At 45.8% G+C, this 26,772-nt stretch overlaps 1 protein-coding gene across 1 annotated transcript in view; it reads left to right on the forward strand.

Moving 5' to 3' along the window:
* Window positions 1-70: 70 nt before the first annotated feature.
* Window positions 71-26,772, forward strand: part of SASS6 (SAS-6 centriolar assembly protein) — a 35,503-nt gene continuing 8,801 nt past the window's right edge. Inside the window, exons 1-10 of the mRNA XM_044301045.1 lie at window positions 71-342; window positions 8,163-8,223; window positions 13,743-13,927; window positions 14,806-14,974; window positions 15,053-15,130; window positions 22,501-22,620; window positions 23,114-23,305; window positions 25,009-25,203; window positions 25,284-25,373; window positions 25,691-25,870. Coding sequence (XP_044156980.1) covers window positions 272-342; window positions 8,163-8,223; window positions 13,743-13,927; window positions 14,806-14,974; window positions 15,053-15,130; window positions 22,501-22,620; window positions 23,114-23,305; window positions 25,009-25,203; window positions 25,284-25,373; window positions 25,691-25,870 — 1,341 coding nt within the window. The 5' untranslated portion in view covers window positions 71-271. The remainder of the gene's footprint in view (window positions 343-8,162; window positions 8,224-13,742; window positions 13,928-14,805; window positions 14,975-15,052; window positions 15,131-22,500; window positions 22,621-23,113; window positions 23,306-25,008; window positions 25,204-25,283; window positions 25,374-25,690; window positions 25,871-26,772) is intronic.

The following is a 26,772-nucleotide window of genomic DNA, read 5'->3' on the forward strand; positions in this document are numbered from 1 at the left end:
ACGTCACGTTCCCACAAGTGACAGGCGTCGCTGAGGTGATGCGTCATGACGTCACCTCGTACAGGACGCTACAGGCGGTTGATTTGGAAATTGTACCGCGACAACAAGACGCACATAGAGAGTGCGGGGTCTGTCCGGTCACCGAGGAAGACAGGACCCCGGCGGTGAACACTAGGTGGCCGCACGGTTAGTTGGAGGAGACTGGTGCGGCTGCCCCCAGGACTGGCCCGTATCCCAGTAACGAGTCCCCGGCACAGGGCACGTCTGCAGGATGGCTCAGGTCCATGAGCTGCTGAGCCGGGAGGTGAAGGTCCTGCTGCGGAACCCGGACTGCACGGATAGGTGAGGCGCCTCATACTACTACCCCCATCATTCTCTGCTGCACCTGTATGTCACTCATACTACTACCCCCATTATTCCATACTGGTCCTGTATATGTCTCATACTACTACCCTCATTATTTCATACTGGTCCTGCATGTCACTTATTCTACTACTACCCTCATTATTCCATACTGGCCCTGTATATGTCACTCATACTACTACTACCACCACCATCATTATTCCATACTGGCCCTGTATATGTCACTCATACTACTACCACCACCATCATTATTCCATACGGGCCCTGTATATGTCACTCATACTACTACTACCCTCATTATTCCATACGGGCCCTGTATATGTCACTCATACTACTACTACTACCCTCATTATTCCATACTGGCCCTGTATATGTCACTCATACTACTACTACTACCCTCATTATTCCATACTGGCCCTGTATATGTCACTCATACTACTACTACTACCCTCATTATTCCATACTGGCCCTGTATATGTCACTCATACTACTACTACCCTCATTATTCCATACTGGCCCTGTATATGTCACTCATACTACTACCCTCATTATTCCATACTGGCCCTGTATATGTCACTCATACTACTACTACTACCCTCATTATTCCATACTGGCCCTGTATATGTCACTCATACTACTACTACCCTCATTATTCCATACTGGCCCTGTATATGTCACTCATACTACTACTACTACCCTCATTATTCCATACTGGCCCTGTATATGTCACTCATACTACTACTACTACCCTCATTATTCCATACTGGCCCTGTATATGTCACTCATACTACTACTACTACCCTCATTATTCCATACTGGCCCTGTATATGTCACTCATACTACTACTACTACCCTCATTATTCCATACTGGCCCTGTATATGTCACTCATACTACTACTACTACCACCCTCATTATTCCATACTGGCCCTGTATATGTCACTCATACTACTACTACTACCACCCTCATTATTCCATACTGGCCCTGTATATGTCACTCATACTACTACTACTACCACCCTCATTATTCCATACTGGCCCTGTATATGTCACTCATACTACTACCACCCTCATTATTCCATACTGGCCCTGTATATGTCACTCATACTACTACCACCCTCATTATTCCATACTGGCCCTGTATATGTCACTCATACTACTACCACCCTCATTATTCCATACTGGCCCTGTATATGTCACTCATACTACTACCACCCTCATTATTCCATACTGGCCCTGTATATGTCACTCATACTACTACTACTACTACCCTCATTATTCCATACTGGCCCTGTATATGTCACTCATACTACTACTACTACTACCCTCATTATTCCATACTGGCCCTGTATATGTCACTCATACTACTACTACTACTACCCTCATTATTCCATACTGGCCCTGTATATGTCACTCATACTACTACTACTACTACCCTCATTATTCCATACTGGCCCTGTATATGTCACTCATACTACTACTACTACTACCCTCATTATTCCATACTGGCCCTGTATATGTCACTCATACTACTACTACTACTACCCTCATTATTCCATACTGGCCCTGTATATGTCACTCATACTACTACTACCCTCATTATTCCATACTGGCCCTGTATATGTCACTACTACTACTACTACCCTCATTATTCCATACTGGCCCTGTATATGTCACTCATACTACTACTACCCTCATTATTCCATACTGGTCCTGTATATGTCACTCATACTACTACTACTACTACTACCCTCATTATTCCATACTGGTTTTGTATATGTCACTCATACTACTACTACTACTACCCTCATTATTCCATACTGGTCCTGTATATGTCACTCATACTACTACTACCCTCATTATTCCATACTGGTCCTGTATATGTCACTCATACTACTACTGCTACTACCCTCATTATTCCATACTGGTCCTGTATATGTCACTCATACTACTACTACTACTACCCTCATTATTCCATGTCACTCATACTACTACTACTACTACCCTCATTATTCCATACTGGCCCTGTATATGTCACTCATACTACTACTACCCTCATTATTCCATACTGGCCCTGTATATGTCACTACTACTACTACTACCCTCATTATTCCATACTGGCCCTGTATATGTCACTCATACTACTACTACCCTCATTATTCCATACTGGCCCTGTATATGTCACTCATACTACTACTACCCTCATTATTCCATACTGGCCCTGTATATGTCACTCATACTACTACTACCCTCATTATTCCATACTGGTCCTGTATATGTCACTCATACTACTACTACTACCCTCATTATTCCATACTGGTCCTGTATATGTCACTCATACTACTACTACTACCCTCATTATTCCATACTGGCCCTGTATATGTCACTCATACTACTACTACCCTCATTATTCCATACTGGTCCTGTATATGTCACTCATACTACTACTACTACCCTCATTATTCCATACTGGTCCTGTATATGTCACTCATACTACTACTACTACCCTCATTATTCCATACTGGTCCTGTATATGTCACTCATACTACTACTACTACCCTCATTATTCCATACTGGTCCTGTATATGTCACTCATACTACTACTACTACCCTCATTATTCCATACTGGTCCTGTATATGTCACTCATACTACTACTACTACCCTCATTATTCCATACTGGTCCTGTATATGTCACTCATACTACTACTACTACCCTCATTATTCCATACTGGTCCTGTATATGTCACTCATACTACTACTACTACCCTCATTATTCCATACTGGTCCTGTATATGTCACTCATACTACTACTACCCTCATTATTCCATACTGGCCCTGTATATGTCACTCATACTACTACTACCTCTACCCTCATTATTCCATACTGGTCCTGTATATGTCACTCATACTACTACTACTACCCTCATTATTCCATACTGGTTTTGTATATGTCACTCATACTACTACTACCCTCATTATTCCATACTGGCCCTGTATATGTCACTCATACTACTACTACCTCTACCCTCATTATTCCATACTGGTTTTGTATATGTCACTCATACTACTACTACTACTACCCTCATTATTCCATACTGGTCCTGTATATGTCACTCATACTACTACTACCCTCATTATTCCATACTGGTCCTGTATATGTCACTCATACTACTACTGCTACTACTACTACCCTCATTATTCCATACTGGTCCTGTATATGTCACTCATACTACTACTACTACCCTCATTATTCCATACTGGCCCTGTATATGTCACTCATACTACTACTACCCTCATTATTCCATACTGGCCCTGTATATGTCACTCATACTACTACTACCTCTACCCTCATTATTCCATACTGGTTTTGTATATGTCACTCATACTACTACTACTACTACCCTCATTATTCCATACTGGTCCTGTATATGTCACTCATACTACTACTACCCTCATTATTCCATACTGGTCCTGTATATGTCACTCATACTACTACTGCTACTACTACTACCCTCATTATTCCATACTGGTCCTGTATATGTCACTCATACTACTACTACTACTACCCTCATTATTCCATGTCACTCATACTACTACTACTACTACCCTCATTATTCCATACTGGTCCTGTATATGTCACTCATACTACTACTACTACCCTCATTATTCCATACTGGTCCTGTATATGTCACTCATACTACTACTACTACCCTCATTATTCCATACTGGTCCTGTATATGTCACTCATACTACTACTGCTACTACTACTACCCTCATTATTCCATACTGGTCCTGTATATGTCACTCATACTGCTACTACTACTACCCTCATTATTCCATACTGGTCCTGTATATGTCACTCATACTACTACTGCTACTACTACTACCCTCATTATTCCATACTGGTCCTGTATATGTCACTCATACTACTACTACTACCCTCATTATTCCATACTGGCCCTGTATATGTCACTCATACTACTACTACCCTCATTATTCCATACTGGCCCTGTATATGTCACTCATACTACTACTACCTCTACCCTCATTATTCCATACTGGTCCTGTATATGTCACTCATACTACTACTACTACCCTCATTATTCCATACTGGTTTTGTATATGTCACTCATACTACTACTACTACTACTACCCTCATTATTCCATACTGGTCCTGTATATGTCACTCATACTACTACTACCCTCATTATTCCATACTGGTCCTGTATATGTCACTCATACTACTACTGCTACTACTACTACCCTCATTATTCCATACTGGTCCTGTATATGTCACTCATACTACTACTACTACTACTACCCTCATTATTCCATGTCACTCATACTACTACTACTACTACCCTCATTATTCCATACTGGTCCTGTATATGTCACTCATACTACTACTACTACTACCCTCATTATTCCATACTGGTCCTGTATATGTCACTCATACTACTACTACTACCCTCATTATTCCATACTGGTCCTGTATATGTCACTCATACTACTACTACCCTCATTATTCCATACTGGTCCTGTATATGTCACTCATACTACTACTACTACCCTCATTATTCCATACTGGTCCTGTATATGTCACTCATACTACTACTACTACCCTCATTATTCCATACTGGTCCTGTATATGTCACTCATACTACTACTACTACCCTCATTATTCCATACTGGTCCTGTATATGTCACTCATACTACTACTACCCTCATTATTCCATACTGGTCCTGTATATGTCACTCATACTACTACTACTACCCTCATTATTCCATACTGGTCCTGTATATGTCACTCATACTACTACTACCCTCATTATTCCATACTGGTCCTGTATATGTCATTTATACTACTACTACCCTCATTATTCCATGCTGGTCCTGTATATGTCACTCATACTACTACCCTCATTATTTCATGCTGGTCCTGTATTTGTCATTCATACTGGTCCTGTATTTGTCATTCATACTACTACTACCCTCATTATTTCATGCTGGTCCTGTATATGTCATTTATACTACCACCACCACCATAATTATTCCATACTGGCCCTGTATATGTAATTCATACTACTACCACCACCATCAATATTCCATACTGCGCATTATATGCACACACTGCGCATTATACGCGTGCGCGCTGCGCATTATACGCGTGCGCGCTGCGCATTATACGCGTGCGCGCTGCGCATTATACGCGTGCGCGCTGCGCATTATACGCGCGCGCTGCGCATTATACGCGCGCGCTGCGCATTATGTACAGGCGCGCGCACGCATGCGCATTATGTACAGGCGCGCACGCATCGCATTATGTACGCGCACGCATCACAATCATGCGTCACGTGGTCTAGGTGCAGCACAGTCTCATTTAGGTGAATGGGCTGCGATGCCACTGTATACAATGTTCGTTGCTGTTCTTGCTATGCTGTGAGGAGGTCACAGTGCTCTCATGGGAGCCGCCATGGTTTCTTCAAGCAGCTGATTGGTAGGGGGTCTGGGAATGGACCCCCCCCCCCCCCCCCAATCGATCAGATATTGATCACCTGTCTTGAGAATAAGCCATCAATATCCAAATCCCAGACAACCTTTTTCAGACTTTACCAGGAGAAATAACATGAATGAGGTAGATCCCCAGCACAGGTATTACATAGTATATAAGGCCAAAAAAAGACATTTGTCCATCCAGTTCGGCCTGTTATCCTGCAAGTTGATCCAGAGGAAGGCAAAAACTGTGGTAGAAGCCAATTTTCCCCACTTTAGGGGAAAAAATATATTTCCCAATTCCAGTCAGGCAATCAGAATAACTCCCTGGATCAACGACCCCTCTCTAGTAGCTATAGCCTGTAATATTATTACACTCCAGAAATACATCCAGGCCCCTCTTGAATTCCTTTATTGTACTCACCATCACCACCTCCTCAGGCAGAGAGTTCCATAGTCTCACTGCTCTTACCGTAAAGAATCCTCTTCTATGTTTGTGTACAAAACTTCTTTCCTCCAGATGCAGAGGATGTCCCCTCGTCACAGTCACAGTCCTGGGGATAAATAGATGATGGCAGAGATCTCTGTACTGACCCCTGATATATTTATACATAGTAATTAGATCTCCCCTCAGTCGTATTTTTTTTCTAAAGTTAATAACCCTAATGTTGATAATCTTTCAGGGTACTGTTAGTCCTCCCATTTCAGTTATTACTTTAGTTGCCCCATTCCAGTTACTACTTTAGTTGCCCTCCTCTGGACCCTCTCCAGCTCTGCTATGTCTGCCTTGTTCACAGGAGCCTAGAACTGTACACAGTACTTTGTGTGGTCTGACTAGTGATGTGTAAAGTGGTAGGATTATGTTCTCATCACGAGCATCTATGCCCCTTTTTGATGCAATCCATTATCTTATTGGCTTTGGCAGCAGCTGCTTGACACTGGTTTCTACAGCTTAGCTTGCTGTTCACTAAAGTTCCTAGGTCCTTTTCCATGTCAGTGTTGCCCAGTGTTTTACCATTTAGTGTTTTACCAATCCTGTGGAACATTCCATGTCAGTATAGAGTCTTCAAATATCAGAAATAAAGGACTGACTATGACATTACTTAATTATCTTAGGATACAGGGGTTTATGCCATTCGGTCCTGGCGATTTGTCTATTTTAATCTTTTGAAGACACCGCTGTACTTCTTCCTGGGTCAGACAGGGCACTTTTAATGGGGAATTTACTTTTACATTCACAGTTTATTTAAATGGGTATTCCCATCTTAGACAATGGGGGCATATTGCTAGGATATGCCCCCGTTGTCTGGGACCCGCACCTAAAAGGAGAACGGAGCGGAGAAACTTGAGAAGGGCGCCCTTCATTCCTTTCTATGGAGCCGCTGAGCGCTGGCTCGGCTATTTCCGTCGCCCCCCATAGAGATGAATGGGAGTGGTGGCTGCGCATGCGCGGTGCGCTCCCATTCACTTCAGTGGTAGAGGTGGGGAGCTGCGCCTGGTGGTGGATGGACCCCGGGAAACCCAGAGTCTTCCAGCCACAATTCTCCCTGGCTCCGTTCTCCTTGTACGTGTGGGTCCCAGATGGGGGCATATCCTAGCAATATGCCCCCATTGTCTAAGATGGGATAACCCCTTTAATAGCTTTGCTTTCTCCTCATCGCTCTCTGCAACTCCCTCCTCATTACTCTGTAAAGGGCCGACACCTTCAGATTTATACTTTTTACCATTTTTATATAATTGTAGAACATTTTAGGGCTAGCTTTGTTCTCTTTGGCAATTCATCTCTCGGTCTCTAGTTTGGCTGCTTTTATTTGTTTTTTACATATTCTATTTTTTTTCCTATTAGTTTTTCAGTGCTTCCGTGCAACCCTCCTGTTTTAGTGATTTATATGCTTTCTTCCACATTTATTTATCTTTTATTCCCATACGGTATGTACCTCTCACAATTAGATTTTAGGATGCTTTCCAAAATATCCCATTTTGTTGCTGTATTTTTATTTTTGAGGACTTTGTCCCAATTAGTTAGGCCTATGGACTCTTAGTTGGCTAAATTTAGCTTTTTTGAAGTTTGGTATTTTTATTATTTTTTTCCTCCCTGAAGAAACACTTTTTTGAATGATAATTGTAGGATGTTTCTTTGGATATTAAATATGGAATGTGTGCACCCCATTGCTGGGATCAGTAAAAATATCGTAGAGCTGCAGACCATGTCACTATATCATTGGTTTTCGACCAGACCCGCCAGATTTCTTCTGATTCCTGCTTCTTTCACTTTCTGTATCCTAACCTGTAGTGTGTGTGTTACAGGAAGCAGATTATCCGGATATGCATCGAGCAAGGCACATCATCAACGCCCGTCCATAAGAAGGTGTGTATGGAGATGGAGCGTAAATGGGTTGTGTCACTTCAGCAAATAGCATTTATCATGTGGAGAAAGTTAATACAAGACAGTAATGTATTGTTATTATCCATATTGCTTATTTTGCTGGCTGGATTCATCACATTATACACTGCTTGTTGCCTAGGATACGACCACCCTGCAATCCATCAGCTGTGGCCATACTTGCACACTATAGAAAAAAAGCACTAGCCTATGTGAGCTCTCATGGTCCCGGCCACCAGGGAGGCTGGGACTTTTTCCTATAGTGTGCAAGCACGACCACCGCTGATGAATTACAGGGTGGTCATAACCATGAAAACAAGCAGTGCATAATGTGATGGAAAAATGAATCCAGGAACAAAATTATAGGGATAATAATACATTAGTAAGTGTTTTGTATTATCTACGTGATAAATGCCGCTTGCTGAAGTGAGACAACACTTTAAGGAGGATTCTGCTCAGACATTCGCTCTGTATTAGTGCAGTCATGTGGTGGCACCTAGAATACTGTGGTAACCGGATAAAGTTATTGGTTACTTTGCAAATAATTAAAGGGAATCTGCAAGTGGATGTATGCTGCCCCATCCACACTCAGCATAGAATACTGACAGGCTCTCCAAATTAAAGGGTGCATTTACAGTACTGTATGTATTTTGCAGTCCTCATCCATATTTTTTAATTTTTTTGCGGACTCGTTCTAACTGCCTATTCTTGCTTTTGAAATGAATGAGAATGGGACAAGTATCTTTTTTGGGGGGGAGGAGGGGGGGGGGGGAGCTTTCGGTACAGAGTGCAGACAGCACACTGCATCTGTATATCTTGAGGGACCATTGAAATGAATCGGTCCACATCTGATCCGCAAATAAATCCCAATTGGATATGGAACAAAAAATGTGTTTGTGTGAATTGGGCCCTACAAAGAAATATGGCCCAGATTTACTAATGTCTGTGCCAAAAATCCAAAATGTGGCACAATTTGGGGCATCTAGGATTTACATCCTTTTTTTTTTTTTTTTTTTTTTTTTTTCAATATGCTTTACAAGAGGGGGCTTCATGGGGAATGGGGTCTGATATTCTCCATTTTGCCCCTAAATCGAAATACAGTCATAAAAATCTGTCCCTAAAAAGTCAACCAATAGTTGGTACAACGTCGGAGAAAAGTGTCCCTGCACCAGATGTATCATCCAGCCTGAGCCCCTGTGATAAATCTGGTGCATCTTTAGAGATTCCACTGTTTTAACTATTAAAAGGTTTTTCCAGGAGTTTGATATTGATGGCCCATCCTCGGCATAGGTCATCAGTATCTGATGACCTATTTGAAGATGCTGCGGTGCTCCGGTGAGGGACACATCCTCTATCTTGGCCAGTGACATCCCGTTCATCGGTCACATGGCCTGTTTGCAGCTCAAGTGAATGGGCCTGGGCTGCAGTACCAAAGACAGCCTTTATGCGATGTGCGGCACTGTGCTTGGTAAGCTGTGAGGAGGCCATAGCGCTCACCAGTGTGCCACGCACGGCCTCTTGAAATAGCTGATCAGTGGGGGTGATGGATGTCGGGCCCCCACGATCACCCCTTTAAGATCAGCAAGTCTGCCCCAGTGTTTTAAAGAGCCTGGCATGAGCAGAAGTGTCTACTGGGTGACTTTGGTCTAGCTTCACTATGCTCACCTTGATTGACAGGCCTCTCTTTTTTTCATGTAGGGAGATGCCTGGCAGAGAGGAGCCACCAAGTAGACCTGCCTACCCATGCCTGCCTCCTTCTAAAACTGTCAGAGTAAAACGTATAGCTTTGATATAAGGAAGCCTGTGATTAAGGCCTCCTGCCCACGAATGTGTGTGCCCCGTAGCCGTGCTGTGGCCCGCAAAATGCGGGCTGCAATGCACGAACACCGACCGTGGGGCAGCCACGGTGGATCGCGGACCCATTCACTTTAATGGGTCCGCAATCCGGCCGTTCCGCAAAAAGATAGGACATGTTCTATCTTTTTGCGAAACGGAAGTACGGGACGAAACCCCACGGAAGCACTCCTTAGGGTTCCGTTACATGCTTCTGTTCCGCATCTCCGGATTTGCAGACCAATTTAAGTGAATGCAAATGCAGTCCGCAATATGGCAACGGGACACCTACGATTGTGTGCAGGAGGCCTAAGGCAGCACAAAACTGATGACAGGATCTCTTTAACCCCTTAACCCATAACGCGCTATATATATAATATCGTGGAAAAGTTCATTTATTACAGTAATGCAGCTTAAAATTAGAATTTTGTGAAAAGGTTCAATATTCTAGGCTCAAAGTGTCACACTCTAGTCAGCTAATGAATCCATACCCCCTGATCAAAGGGTACCTGAGATTGTGACTTTGGGCTTTTCATAAGCTATAAGCCCTATTCATCCAAATTATAACAAAGGCTTGAAATATCTTGATTTGCATGTAATGAGTCTATCTCATATATTAGTTTCACCTTTTAGGTTGCATTACGGAAATAAATTAACTTTGCACGATATTCAAATTTTTTCGAGTTTCACCTGTATACGGCGTTATGCTTCTGTGCATGTATGGAGCGGGCCTCTGCAGCAGGCCCGCTCCATACACAGCGGGTGCAGGCTGTATCATATAGCTGGAACCCGCCGGCACTGCAGAAGGCGGCGGTCGTGCTGCCACTGTCATTTAAACCCTTTTACTCACAGGTGCCACGATCAGTGTTGATTGTGGCACCTGTGAGTAAAGGCAGAGGGATGCGGCTTCATCTTCCTTCCGATAGGAGCCCTAGCAGTGAACTCGCGGGGCTCCGATTGGATGCCATGGCAGCCTAGACGCTGCTGAAGTGACCCAGGCCTGCCATGGCATTCTCCATGCTGAGCTGTGCACGAGGCATAGCTCAGAATGGACAGTGTGAAAATCCTATTCACCCTAATAGATCTCTATTAGGGTGGATAGGAGAGGTTATCAAAAGATCCCATGTACTAGGCCCATAAGTGGGCTAAGGCTACTTTCACATTAGCGTTCGGGGCTCTGCTTGTGAGTTCCGTTTAAAGGCTCTCACAAGCGGCCCCGAACGCATCCGTCCAGCCCTAATGCATTCTGAGTGGATGCGGATCCGCTCAGAATGCATCAGTCTGGCAGCGTTTGGCGTACGCTCCGCTCAGCAGGCGGACACCTGAACGCTGCTTGCAGCGTTCGGGTGTCCGCCTGGCCGTGCGGAGGCAAACGGATCCGTCCAGACTTACAATGTAAGTCAATGGGGACGGATCCGTTTGAATTTGACACAATATGGCTCAATTTTCAAACGGATCCGTCCCCATTGACTTTCAATGTAAAGTCTGGACGGATCCGTCTGAAGCTACTTTCACACTTAGAATTTTTTCTACAATATAATGCAGACGGATCCGTTCTGAACGGATCCCATCGTCTGCATTATATGAGCGGATCCATCTGGGCAGACTCCAGACGGATCCGCTCTGAACGCAAGTGTGAAAGTAGCCTAATAGTTATATAAAAAATAAATTAAATAAAAAAGTGAAAAAAGTCTAAAACAAAACCCACCAATATATTAAGTTTAAATCACCCCCCCTTTCCCAATTTTACCTATAAAAATATAAACAATAAAAAAATAAACATTGTGTCTTAAAATGTCTTAAAAATGTCTGAACTATTAATAAATGGGAGAAAAAAATAAAAACACGCAATTTGCCATTTTTGTCATCTTGCCCCCCACCCCCCCAATTTTTTTTTTATATAAAAGTCTTACATACTACAAAAATGGCACCAATAAAAACAAGCCCTCTATATAGCTCTGTAGACCGAAATCTAAAAGTTATGGTTGTCGGAATATAGCGATGCAAAGAAAATGTAGATTTTTTGCAAAGACTTTGATATCTATTTTTTTAAAGTGGTGTAAAAAACAAACAAAAAAAAAAAACACACTACTCAAGCTTTGTATCGCTGCATTCAGTCACGCTGTGATGTCAAATCCCCAAAAACCATGGCAGAATTCTGCTTGTATTTTTTACTTAATTTTTTTTGATTTTGCCACACACACAATTATTTTTTTGTTTTCTAAAACAAGACATGGTAAATTAAACGGTGGCATTAAAAAAATGCATCTTGCCCCACAAAAAATAAGACTTCATAAAGCTATGGGAACGGAAAAATAAAGTTGTGGCTATTGGAACGTTTTTTTTTCTGTCAACCTCAAAAATGCTAGGTAAGAAAACAGTCAATGGTTCAGGATCAATCTCTCATTATAATATAGGTCTCTCCTTTTTTCATTTTTACATAGTTAGTTTCTCTCTAAAACTCGCTGATCAGTCTACATCAGGCATGCTCAACCTGCGGCCCTCCTGCTGTTATAAAACTACAACTCCCACAATGCCCTGCTGTAGGCTGTTCGGGCATGCTTGGAGTTGTAGTTCTGCAACAGCTGGAGGGCCGCAGGTTGAGCATGCCTGGAGTTTAGGACAAGGCACTGCCCCTATGCCTGATATTCAGCATTGCTGTAGAAACAAGTAAATGACTGCTAGAGGTAGATGGGATAACGGACTACCAGAAGTTACACTGGCGGAATATGCTATCTCAGATGTAAATGGGCAGGACTGGTAGAAGATGGTACTTGTAGTCCCATACAACAGTGTTATAGTGTTACCGTAGAGAAACAATTGCAGCAGATCAGGTATAAATTCAGAGCATAATAATCAATCTCTTATGAATGAAAATAATTAAATATTACTTTATTATAAATATATTCCCAAATACTTTTCATTAGTTATAAACTTTATAATGGCTCCTTTTGTCTAGGGAGAAATTATTAGGAGGAATAAAATGGCCACCATCCTATTACTACACACAAAACCTATCCTAATCACACAAGAGGACAAGTTACTTCAGAGCACTGAGCTAAAGAGCTGCCTCATCCTCCTCTCTGCTCTGCTTGTCGGGGATTATGATCCTGCATACAGTTAATAAAAATCTTCAGCTGAATCTCTGTAGGAATGGAGTTCATGAGGAGACATGAAGTACAGAGGACGTACAGGACTGACTGTGGTAATGGAGACAGCATACATGTGCTGCTACTAATTATCCTTCTCCCCCCCTCTCTGTACTTCATGTCTCCTTATTAACTTCATTCCTACAGAGATTCAGCTGAAGATGTTACCAGCTGTATTCAGGATCATAATCACTGACGAGCAGAGAGGAGGATAAGGTGGCTCTTTAGCTCAGTGTTGTGAAGTAACGTGTGCTACTGTGTAATTAGGACAGGTTTTGTGTCTACTAATAAAACAGCAGCCATTTTATTTCTCCTAGTGATTGCTCCCCAGACAAAACCACCCATTATAACTAATAAAGGGTATTTGGGAATATATTTATAATAAAGTAATATTTAGGTATTTTCATTTCTTAATTGCTGAAGAACCCCGGCAATTAACTCATGCAGGTTTTTCTGTATTTCTATACGGTTGCCATGTTAAGACATTATTATTTATTTATTTTTGGGATGCCTTCCCTGCAGGACCTGGTGGTTCGGATGACTGATGATACGGATCTTTTCTTTCTTTACAACCTTGTGATATCAGAAGATGATTTCCAGAGTCTGAAGCTACAACAGGGCCTCCTAGTCGATTTTTCAGCTTTCCCTCAAAAATTTATAGATTTGCTTTATCAGTGCATCAATGAAGAAAACAGAGAGGTGCCGCGGTAAGAAGCCATCATGACTTTTAACCCCTTTTCCTTTTAATTTCCATTTTGTAGATTTTACCATCCATAAATTGACCATTGGAGTTTTTAAACACGTAGCACGTCAATTTCTGATTTGTTGTGGATTTTCTCAGTTAAGTTTTTATATGAAAGAAGAAATCCACAATCTAATCCTAGTGTTGTGGGTCCACAGCAAAATCAGACTGTGGGGATATTGTCTTAAAAAACAAAACAAAAACAAAACATTGCTATTCACATCTTTAAAAGGGTAGTTGGGCCTCGGAGCTGACAACCTCAATTGTATGGACCTGTGCCTCTGACTCTCCTGCCCATGGCCCTGACTGAGTCTGTTCCCTGCAGGACCAGGAATTGGTTGGGTCCCATGAATGCTGCAGCCAGTCAAAGGTCTCAGTGGTCAAATCAGTTGGACACCTTCTTAGGCATTTGGTGCTCATAAATAACTGATTCCTAGCACCCACTGTAGAGGAATTGGTGTTTATACATAATTGACACATATTTTTTTTTGCCCCTCAAAAGGAAAATCTGCAGCAAAAGCCACGTGATTTGGTGCAGATTTGCGGATTGGGGCAAGCACTTGTATTTACACCATGTCACCGCTCCATAGGAGACTAGGCGTAGTATGCTACTTCCTGGTCTTCAGTCGCATGGAGCACTGCCTCCTCGTCAAGCAGCTGAATGGCGGTGTGTCGGTCCCCCACTGATCAGATATTGATGAACTATCCTGAGGATAGGTCATCAATATAAATCGCTGCACCGTCCCTTTTATCGCTACTTGGGAACAGACCTTAACATGTTTCTTGACTACTCAGTAGAATAACCCGGCATCTAATATGACTTGTCCTGGTCTTTATCCGCAGATTCCTCTTACAGTTGTGCTCGGGCACAGTCCTGGGGAGCTCCCCTGTCCAGTTAGATGTGGTTGAGACTAATCCATTTAAGCATCTGACACATCTTTCTCTGCGACTTTTACCAGCAAATGACATCGAATTAAAGACTTACCTGGCAACGTGTTTAAAGTGTGTTAAGGTACCTATCACATGGGTAATATGCATGGTGTTCCTGCCCTCTGATTAGGTAACAATGAACTGGTCTTTCCTTGCGCAGGAAGAAAAACTGATGTTGCAACACAAACTGAAAAAAACAGAAGACGACCTGACCCGACAGCTCATCTGCACACAGCAGGTAAAATAAATGTGAACGTATTTTCTTTCCGTGTATGTTCCTTTTTTTTTTTTTTTTGCGGACCATATGCGGAACTATTCATTTCAATGGGTCCGTAAAAAAAAAAAAGTTACTCTGTGTGCATTCCGTTTCCGTACGTCAGTTCCGCAAAAGAATAGAACATGTCCTATTATTGTCTGCATGGACAAGGATAGAACTGGTCTATTAGGGTCCAGCTGTTCTGTTTCTCAAAATACAGAATGCTCATAGACGTCATCCGTAATTTTTGCGGACCACAAAATACATACTGTTTGTGATTTTTCTTTAAAAAAATCCACCAATTTGATAACTTGGCTTAATAAGGCAAGCAGAAAAAATGTAATGTCTAAGGCTACTTTCACACTTGCGGCAGGTCGGATCCGACAGGCTGTACACCCTGTCGGATCCGTCCTGTGGCTATTTCACCGTGCCGCCGGACCACCGCTCCGTCCCCATTGACTATAATGGGGACGGGGGCGGAGCTCCGGCGGTGCACGGTGAAAGGCCGCCGGACTAAAATGACTGCATGTCAGGCTTTTTAGTCCAGCGGCTTTTGCCGTGCACCGCCGTGCTGCGCCGGAGCTCCGCCCCCGTCCCCAATATAGTCAATGCAGCACGGCGAAATAGCCGCAGGACGGATCCGACATGGTGAACAGCCTGTCGGATCGGTCCTGCCGCAAGTGTGAAAGTACCCTTACTCTGTAGTATCATCTTTTCTATTTTTATATATAGCGTTTATATTTTTTCCTTGTGACAATCTAATAAACAAGCTGCTTTGGATTTGTTGAACACCTAGAATGTGAACTGATACCTATAAAGACTAAGGCAGCTCTGTTGAATGTGCACACAGGGTTAAGATTGTAATGAAATGTGACTAGCACCTGTGAAAGCTTAGTGCAGTATAAGTGTACGGCCACACAATCACATGTGTGGCACAATGTATTTCAATTGTGTCGCAAAAATTCTGCCAATGCCTGATTTTTAGCACCTGTTGCATTGCAACGCCATTGTATGCCAAGTACATTATATGAAATATTCTTAGATTTTGTCATTGTGTAGCCGTACCCTAAGGCCCCTTGCAGACAAGCGTATCCGGATGCTTTGCAAATGCGTTCAGTGAAAACTGCACGATTTCACAAGCAAGTCCATTCAGTTTTGTTTGCCATCACGTTCAGTTGTTACTGCGCGGGTGCAATGCGATTTAATGCGTTTTGCACGCGCATGACAAAAAACTGAATGTTTACGAACATCTCTTGGCAACCAACCGTGTAAAATGCATGGCATCCGCACTTGCCTGCGGATGCGATGGGATCTTCACGCAGCCCCATTCACTTCTATGGGGCCAGTGTTGAGTGAAAATTGCAGAATATAGAAGATGCTGTGATATTTCACGCAACGCAGAAGTGATGTGTGAAAACCAACGCTCATGTACACAGACCCATTGAAATAAATGGGCCCGGATTCCGTGCAACCCTTCTACCATGACTAAGTCTTCATATGTTTGAATTGTGTAAGCTGTTTTTCTCGCCCAGTTTCCTTGGGGGACACAGAAGACCTTGGGTATAGCTCATCTCCCTAGGAGGCGTGACACTAAGAAAAAACTGTTAAGCCCCTCCTCCACAGCTATACCCTCAGCCTGGAGAGAAAGGCTGCCAGTTTTTGCTTAGTGTCCAAGGAGGCAAGACACTCCCTTTGTTTAAACACTCCCTGTTTTCTCCTTGTTTAAATTTTGATTTTTACTTTTTCTTTTCTTTTTGTTCCAGACAATCAGGGACAACAGAGTCGCACTTGACCTCTCTGTTTCTCCCGGGGTCGAGCTGCGCCAGTGCCGGTCATCCGCACTGCTGCCTCCCCCACAGAAGGCAAGGTGGACCAGGGCAGCCCAGCTCCCCTGCATCCCGCCAGCGCAAGGGTCGCCCGCACGCCAAGCCCCTCTTCCAGCGTCCTGCCACTACGGTGCCAGTAGCTGAAGGGGCGACCCTGCTGGAACAGACCGAGGGTGAAGACGGCTATGGTGAGAGAGTGGCTTCTCCAGCCCTACGACCCCCTCCCCCCACCCCGGTCTCCTGCGTGACTGACCCCCATACTTTAGCCTATCCAAGCAGAGTGGCTATTGGGTGGCTGGACCTAGGCTGGTCCCTGGGGTGTCGCAAGGCGGCAATCTGCTACAGCACTCACCCATTCCCTCTCTCCCCTCCATAGATCATAAGGGACGCGGCAGCCTCACTACAGGATGGAGGTCCGCGCAAAGAGGGGGCGCTTGCCGGTGCGTGCTCAGGGCAGCTGCAAAACTTTAGTCCACGTTCGCGGCCCGCTGGGCCGCACCATCCGGTGCTCCTTCCCGGGCCCCTGACTCTTCCTGGCCGCGGGGTGGCTCCCGCGGCCGGCGTTACATGTGCGAGCTATGCTCCAACTAGGCCCGGCCGACCTTCGGTCCGGTCGGCCGGACGCCGCAAATTTTGGCCCAGGCGTCGCGGCCTGCTGGGCCGCACCTCACGCTCCTCTCGGGTCCCTGATTCTTCCGGCCGCGGGGTGGGCACGGCCGGCCGTCGGTGCATTCCGGCCGGCCGGGCGCTGCATAGTTTGTCAGGCTTCGCGGCCTGCCGACCGCAATTCCGGCACTCGGGGTGGTCTCCCGCGGCCGGTATGTGGGCACCCGCGGCCGGCTTAGGCCGGCCGGTACTTTAAATGCTTGCGGCCCCGGTCATCCGGGCGCCGGTAAAATTTAGGCCCCGGCTTCACAGTCTGCTAGGCCGCAAATTCAGGCCTCTGTGGGGGGGGGCGGGAACTCTCCAGGCGCGAATTCTTCCCGCCTGGAGGTTCCCCCGCCCCCAAGAGTTCACAGCGCCGAGCCCCCCCCCCCCCCCCCCCACAGGCCAGATGCCTGTTAACCCTTTGGGTACTGGCCGGCTCCGGATGGGCCTGTACGGCCTGTGCCCCTGTATGGTTGCCCCCCTTTCTGCCTCAGGGAGGCTGTAATATTAATAAATAATAATAATAATATAATAAAAATAAAAATAAAAATTATAATTTTGTTTTGAATAACTGGTCTTGTGGGCTGCGCAGGACGCGGCAGCCTCATCATTCGGTATGCTGTCTGTAGGCATGCCCCCCTTTCTTAGGCGGTATGTCGCGCTCCCCGGCTGCGGCGCTGGCCAGGGCATGTTCCCCCTCCCAGGCGTTTTCTTGCCCTCTCCCGGGATACGGCGCTGGCCAAGTGCATGCATAAAAATTTTTCGGGCCAGTATGCGTCACCCAGTTCTGGTGGCTGCAGGTGCATGGCCCTCCTTCCTAGGCGGAATACTGCACTCTCTTTGGCTGCGGCCTGGCCTTGTGCATGACCCCCCCTTTTTTCTAGGCGGACTGCTGCACTCTCACCGGATGCGGTGCTGGCCATGTGCACGACCCCCTTCCACAGGCGGGACGTTGCACTCACTGGATTCGCTGCCGGCCATGTGCATGAACCCCTTCATAGGCGGAATGCTGCACTCTCACCGGTTACGGTGCTGGCCATGTGCATGAACCCCTTCCATAGGAGGTATACTGCACTCTCCCCGGATACGGTGCCGGCCATGTGCACGTTCCCCTTCCATAGGCGGAACACTGGACTCTCACTGGATTCGTTGCCGGCCATGTGCATGAACCCTTCCATAGGCGGAATGCTGCACTCACCGGATACGGTGCCGGCCATGTGCGTTTACCCCTCCCATAAGAGGTACACTGCACTCTCCACGGATACGGTGCCGGCCGTGTGCACGTTCCCCTTCCATAGGCGGAACACTGAACCTCACTGGATCCGTTGCCGGCCATGTGCATGACCCCCCCCCCCTTCCGTGGGCGGTGTGCCGCACTCTCACTGGATTCGCTGCTGGCCTTGGACATGTCTCCTTTCCTCAGGCGACATACGTACACTCTCACTGACTGTGTTTGTTCTCTCGCCAGTGCGTTGCTGGCCATGTGCATGGCCCCATCCATGGCGGGGTGCTCGCACTCTCACTGGATGCGATGCTGGCCATGTGCATGGCCCCCATTTCTGGGCATGAGCATGCCCTCTAACTTGGGTGGAATGCTTGCACTCCCATGGAATCTGTGCTGGTCTTGTGCATGGCCACCCCTTATTCCATGGGCGGCATTTTGCACGCTCACGCGATCCACGGCTGTCCGTGTTTATGCGGTGCTGAACTGGTACACGTCCCCCTTCATTGGCGGAGTGGTGCACTCTCACGAAATTCGGTGTTGGGTGGATTTTTGCACAATCACTTAATGATAGAATAACCCTGTGCATGCCCCCTTTCCCTAAGTGTACCTTCCTGCGTTCTGCTGGACATGTGCGGCCATGGGCATGGCCCCCTTCTGGGCGGAATATGGTATGTCCTACTTTTCCATAGTAGGTACTGGCCTTGGTATCCCCCCCTTTTGGGGCGGGCTTCTGCACTCTTGCCGACTGCTGTGTTGGCCAGGTACATTTCCCCCCTTTTCTGGGCGGACTGCTTGCGTTCCATTGCATGCCGTGCTGGTCTTGTGCATGACTGCCTTTCAGGTTGCACTTGCACTTCCGTTGGTATGGTTGGACTCTGGCTGATCCTTCGCTGAGTGACTATTTTTTTGCAGTGAGCGGACTTTCTTGTGCGCTCTGTCCGTTGTTTGGGCCGGGTATGCCTTCTCCTCCCATGGGTGGGTTGGTCTTCTCACTGCTTACGGGGCTACTCGTACGTATGCCTCCCTTTCTCCTGCAACATACCTTTTTTCTCTTGAGATACGATGCTTGCAGCTAGCCTTGCGCTATCTCTCTAAAGAGCTCGTTCTGTCCACCTGTGTGAGCCTACGGTGGTGTTCAACAAACAGCTAATGAATGCCCAATGTGTTCAAAGGTATATATATATACCTTATATATAAGTAGACGAGCTCTACTTGTTCGCTACTGCACCGAGCTGGGTGGTACTCATTCCTTTCGTCCCTTCCGCCCGGGGTGTGTTCGTGGTCCCTAGATGCGTACCGTTCGTCCTCCCGCGGCATTGTTTCCCTGCGTTGGTGGTCACATAGTCGAGAGTGCTGTCTGCAGCGTCCCTCGAATTCTGCGTTTTCTCTGGCGGGACTACGGTTCCCTCGCCTACGACCATTCCTCCTCTTCAGATGCGGTGTGGTGTGAGTCCTTCCGGTTGGTGCCCTCTGCGCTTCAGTCTGATCTGTTACCAGGTTCGGGCCGCTCTTCTCGGGAAGATCACCCAACTTCTCTTGGGTGCTCGCGTACCCAGGTCTGGAGGACCTCCATCTTGGGTTCTTCAGGGTATTCGCCTTCTGCGGGCGGTGAATTGGGCGTCGGTGTAGCGGGGTTCTGCTCTTGAGCTGTCCTATGGCTTCCCTGTTGCCCACCCCTCCTTTCGGTTGGAGGGTGTTATGCCGGCCTCTGTCTCGACTGCCTTTTCTCGCCGGCTCTGTTTGGCTCCCGCTCGGTACAGTTCACTCCGATGTGGCTTCTGTCCCGGCCATGCTTCAGAGGCTTTCCTTCGCTGCCCTCCCCTCTGGGGAGAGCATGGTTGTTCATGTGGATGGTTCCGGTGTTCCTTTTGGCCTCGTACTGTTTCCCTTGTTCGCACTGGCTGTACTAGCTGTGTGCCTATTTACCGGGTCTGCCGCGTTCTGTCCTCCAGCTGGGTGCAGATTGAGTTTTTTTCCATTCTCGGCACTGGTTCTGCCATGGATTTACCTTCTCGGTAACTTGGGAGGACTACCATTCGGTCAGGGTTGCCCTTGGATCTCCCACACTGGGACTGTAGAACGGCTTCCGTTCTGGCCGTGTTACTGGTCTGCGCATGATCTCGTTGGGTTTTCACCCGCTTGCCAGGCGACTCTAGCGGGCTCGTTAGTGTTCGCTCCTGGCCGTGTTTCGTCCAGGTTCTGTTGTAGGACTTAGGGTTTTTACCTGGGGTTCTGTGGGAAGCTGGGCGTTTTCCCCTCTCTGCCTTTCTTTCTCCATGGTTCTGTCTTTCTCCAGTCCGGCCTGGACCTGGGACTGGGACCCTGTTGCTTCAAGTGTCGGCGCTGTCCCTCCTCTTTCAGCGTTCCACGGCCCTCTGGGCATGTCAAGACCTTCTTCCATGGAGCGGCTCTTGGGTTCCCTTTGTACTGCCCTCCGGTACCGCCCTGGGATCTACATACTGGGTTCTTGGCGCTCCTATCTTTCCTTTGGAGCCGTTACAGTAGTTCTCTCTACTCCTTCTGTCCTGTGCGGTTGTGTTTCCGTAGCCGTCGGGTCTCTGACGGGTGCCTGAGTGGCGGTCCTTCTTGTTCCGAGCCTTCTGTCTTTCCATAGGACAGGGCTGTTCTCCATCCCGTCTCTTCCTTCCTTCTGAAGGTGGTGTTTGTCTTTCAGTTCCGCGAGGCATTCGTCCTCCCCTTCCCGCCCCCGGGAACGGACACTTCACCGTTTGGACGTTGTTTGGGCCTTGCGTTTTTGCTTGGAGATCTCCGGCTCTTGTCGACGTTTGGTCTCTTGTGTTTCTAGGAGGTCCGTGCAAGGGTTGCGGCCTCCAGGGTGGCTTCCTCCGCTTTCTCAGAGTGGCTATTGTTGTGGTTACCGCACAAGGGCAGGGTTCTGCCTTTGGTGTCACTGTCCATTTCACCAGAGCGGTCGGTGTCCCCTGGGCCGGAGGCATTGGGCTTCGGCCATGCATTTGTGCAAGGCGGTCACTGGTCTTCCTTGCACACCTTACCGAGTTCTACAGGGTGCATACTCGGGCTTCAGCGGATGCTGTCTTGGGCTGCCTGGTCTGCAGGCGGCGGTTTCTTGATGCCTTCGGGTGCTTCGCCTTGGTGCTGTAGTCCCTCCCCTCTTGGACTGCTATTGAACGTCCCAAGGTCTTCTGTGTCCCCCAAGGAAACTGGGCGAGAAAACGAGATTTTTGTATAACTTACCAGTAAAATCTCTTTCTCGCTCTTTCCTTGGGGGACACAGCACCCACCCATTCTTTGTTTTTATCTACGCGAGTTTCCGAGTTTGTTTTACCCGTTGGGTAGTTGGCTTGTTGGTTCCACTTCTTGGGCTTTGCCTTTTCTCACTACTTGGACACGCAACTGGCAGCCTTTCTCTCCAGGCTGAGGGTATAGCTGTGGAGGAGGGGCTTAACAGTTTTTTCTTAGTGTCACGCCTCCTAGGGAGATGAGCTATACCCAAGGTCTTCTGTGTCCCCCAAGGAAAGAGCGAGAAAGAGATTTTACTGGTAAGTTATACAAAAATCTCGTTTTTTTCACAAGATATTTTACTCTCAATATTTTTTTATTTTTTTTAAGGAGTGCTGGGGAAATCACTTCTACATTGGTTATAACTGATCAGCTTTTTATCTTCTATATAGAGTTTGTCTGACAAAAGTATTGAACTGGAGAATTTGAAAACTGACTCTTCATCCAAGATGACATCACTGAAGAGCCAGCACTCAGCAGAGCTTCAAAGTGAAAAGGAAAAGGCTCAGCAGGTAGAAGACTCTTCTTGACCAGTTGAGAAAACACATTTTCAAATACCCAATTAGTGCATTCAGGGCTAAATGGGTTGTAGGAAATTGAAAAAAACGTGGCTGTTGTGTTCCTGGGACGATGCCACTTTCTCTGTGGGCTACTTATGGTAGTGCCATTTTAATCCATTCAAGTGAATGAGGCTTAACTGCAGTCTTTCTAGAATTAGAAAATACCTATTTTTGAATGTCCTACGGTACCATCATCTTCTTAGAAGAGTTCCTCATTCGGGAGCTCCATCAATAAGCCAGAGCTGAGAACTGCTACAAAGAACATCTTTCACTCGGAGTATCATGGGAGAGTGGCTGGACGGCTGATGGCAGTAACCCCTGCTAAGCAAAATGATCCATTTTCAGTTTGTGATAAACATTAGTATGTGTTTAACTCCACCAATTGCATTACTGATCTATATGGGGCCATATAACTGCATTAACTATGGATGGCATCTCTTTTCAGGCTTATGCTCAGCTAATGCAACAGTGTGAGCAACAAAGAAAGGAGTCTGAGAGCTGTCTTCAGAAGAATACCCAGCAGATGCAGAGCAGATTGAATGAGCTGGAACAGTCTAATAAGGATCTTCTTGAGAGAAGATATAAGGCAGAGTCTACGGTCCGAGAGCTCAGAGCAAAGTACCAGAGCCTCGAGGAGGTACCCATCTTTGTCATTCATATGGACTGATGTAGTATTTGCAGAATGACTGAAGGGTGATGCCATAGGCAATGATCGTGAACCAACTGTTCGTACCCAGTCATTGCCTGGTCGTTGAGCAGAGATTGTACATGCGCCAGTCACCTTTGTTTGTAGCGGTCACTCATCCCCATTTAGATTCAGTGTGTGCCAGCAGCAGATCCCTGATAACACAGGACAATCTGCGGTTGGTAACTGATTTCATGTGCCACACATCAAAATGTAATCACTGACAAGTTTTTCGCTCTTATGTCAGGTGATCGGTTACAAATAAAAAAAACTAAAACTTTTACACGGAAAGACGATCTGGCAAATTATAGGGGATGAAAGTTTGTATAAACGCTCGTACCCGGTAATCTGCCTGTGTAAAAAGTGCACCGAAAATCATTGTTCCCATCGTTCTGTCTGAAGATCTATCTACTGCCCAGGAAAAATGATTTCTATGGGGACAATGGATCACTATATTGATCGCTTGTCCCAATGATTGCTGCATGTAAATGCAGCCCCCATCTCTGCTGATAATCAGTCAATTATCGGGAACGTCTGCTTTGTTTCCAGTAATCTGCCAGATCATCTATACATGTAAAAGGACCTTTTAGCCTGGGCAATTATCAGTATTGAGCATTTATACAAACTCTCATCCCCCACAATTGCCCTGATCTTTGGTCCATGTAAAAGGGTCTTAAGGGTAGGTTCACACCATCATATAATATATATCTATCGCTTTTATCACTCTCTAATATCTTTCTATATATCTAATATCCACATATCTCTCTAAGGTCAACTAAGGCTAAATGCACACGGCCGTAGGTCAAGCACATTGTATTGTGTGAGAATTTGAAATCCTCATGTACACAATGTCAATTTTTTTCCGTGCAGATCTTGATCTGCGGTGCGGATTTTAAAATCCGTAACATGTCAACTTACTTTATTTTTCCTGACCAGATTTTATCTATTCACTTCAATGGGGAGAATAAAATCTGCATGTAAATCGGCACCAATTGAGGCGGATCTCCCTGCGAAAACTTGTAAATTTCAGTGTGGATTCTTCGCACATAAATCCTAAACATTTGCATTTACCCTAGAGGTATAAATATGCTGGCCACTAGTATGTATGGGAATAAAGTAAAAGGGTTATCTAGTACTACAATATTGATTTATATGAGATCAGAGCGGGTCACTCTTTCTGTATTCCTCTCCCCGATCAGCTGATTGATTGCAAAGCACTTCTCCGTATTTTTAAGCAGCTGTGCTTGGTGTTAAAATTAAGTCTTTCATGTCAATAGGTCTGAGCTGTAATACCAAGCTACAAAAATATGGATGCCACAAATGTCAGATAGTTGAGGGGCCCACTCCTCTCTCCAAAAAAGGGTCCCCAAAGTAAGGGGGTAGCAGCTACACATACACAGCCGCCCTCCATTCACTGCTCTGAGTTCTGACAATAGCCAAGCGCTGACTTAGTACTGAGTTGAGAGCAAGCTGCGCATGTACAGTATGCTCTACTTTGGGGGCTGATTCTAGAGGTAGGGCCCCCTCCTGTCTGATATTTATGGCAAAGATGTTTTTGTAAGGTTAAAACTTTGCAGGAATGAATAAGCTGCACTTCTGAAGCAGTTACAATGGGTCCCGTCTCTTTCTAATCTTGCTTTTATGTCCCTTCCTAGGAGCTGCAGCGAGCAGAGCAGAAGGTAACATCCCTTGGCAGAGAGAACAGTGCACTGGATGCAGAATGCCATGACAAGGAAAAAGACATTAATCGCCTTCAGACACGGTTAGCTGTTCTTGAGCAAGAGCTGAAAGACAAGGATCAATTGGTACTGAGGAGTAATGAAATTCTTACAGCCACTCAGGAACAAAAGGTAGACCTGCAGACAACAGTGTCGAAGTTGTTTTTATGATTTTTTTTTCAACAGTTCAAACGTTTTTTTTTTTTCAACAGACGGTGTTAGAAGCGAGTGCTGAGAAGAAGCAAGTGCAGATTGGGAAGTTAGAGGCAACAATAAAATCCTTATCTGCTGAGCTCCTTAAGGTAAGCAATATGTTTAATATTAAAGGGGTTATCTTAATTTTTGTGTTGCAAACTGCTGGGAGCTTATTAAAATAATGAATGCTTAAATCTTACCTCCCGAAGCCCCCTCCAGTCCTGCTTATGAAGCAGCAATGCTAGATCGGAAGGGGACTTGGGAAGTTTAATCTTCATGTTTCATTATTGTCTTGGCAGGCTCACATCAGTTTATAACAATAAAAAATGAACTCTGACAACCCATTTAAGAGCTGGGCCTATCTGATAACTGCCCTTTTTTTTTCAAATCTCCCTTGTTTTCCCTCCCACTTAAATGTATAAAGGCCAATGATATCATAAAAAAACTTCAAGGAGATCTAAAGACACTAATGGGGAAACTGAAGCTGAAGAATGCAGTGACCGTGCAGCAGGAGAAACTTATTGCAGAGAAGGAGAAGTTGATTCAAGAAGGGCAAAGAAAAATGCATGACGTTCAGCATAGTCTACGTTTAAAAGAGGAAGAGGTGGGTAAGCAAAGCAGTGCTTTAAAGAGCATCTGTCAGCATGATCAACCCTATTAAACCAGACATTCCCTGGTGGGGTTGATCATGCTGCCTAAAATGTCTTCTTTTTGTGATGAAAGGGGAAAAAAAAAAAAAAGTGTAATATCAAGTGATCAAAAAGTCACATGTACCTAAAAATAATACCAAACAGTCATCTCATCCCGCAACAAATGAAACCCTAACTAAAACATATGGCTTTCAGCAAATGGCGACATAAAAAACATTAATTTCTCATACATCTCATTGGGGGACACAGGCCTTGACCATGGGTATAGCTATTGCCGCTAGGAGGCGGGCACTAAGCACACAAAGTGTAAGCTCCTCCCTCTTCAGCTATATCCCTTCCTGCAGGGACCAAGCTAATCAGTTTTAGCTTAGCAGACTTTCCTGCGTTGCAGATCTGCTGATTTACAAATTTAGTCTTTTTTTTTTTTTTTTTGTCTAGCAGGAAGCTTCAGGCAGTCCAGGTAAAAACTGCCTGCACTCCCACCTGGGAAACGGGAAACCAGCGGGTCACCCAAACCCCCTGCTCGTTCCTGCTCTCTAGAAGAAAAGGAGAGGAACCAGAGGTCCATGTAAAAACCTCTCTCCTGCCAGAAAGCGCATCACCATGGCCGCCCCAGCGAATGTCCCCTCTGTTTCCGGTGTAGCGTCCCTCACCAAGGGGCCGCACACTGAAGGTGGTGATCCGGCTGGTGCTGAACGCGCTGGGGAGAGGGGGCGGAGTTTCCTCCTTAGCGCCACTTTCTGGTCGGATCTTCTGCTGGGGCAGCCGGGGCCATTATTAATTTAGGCCCCGGCTTCTGTGCGGCCTACTCCTGCAGGGGCTTCCCCGCGGCTTAGTTTTCCCTGGTTGGCGTCTG

Source organism: Bufo gargarizans, chromosome 7 (genome assembly GCF_014858855.1).
Source record: "Bufo gargarizans isolate SCDJY-AF-19 chromosome 7, ASM1485885v1, whole genome shotgun sequence".
Taxonomy (NCBI): Eukaryota; Metazoa; Chordata; class Amphibia; order Anura; family Bufonidae; genus Bufo; species Bufo gargarizans.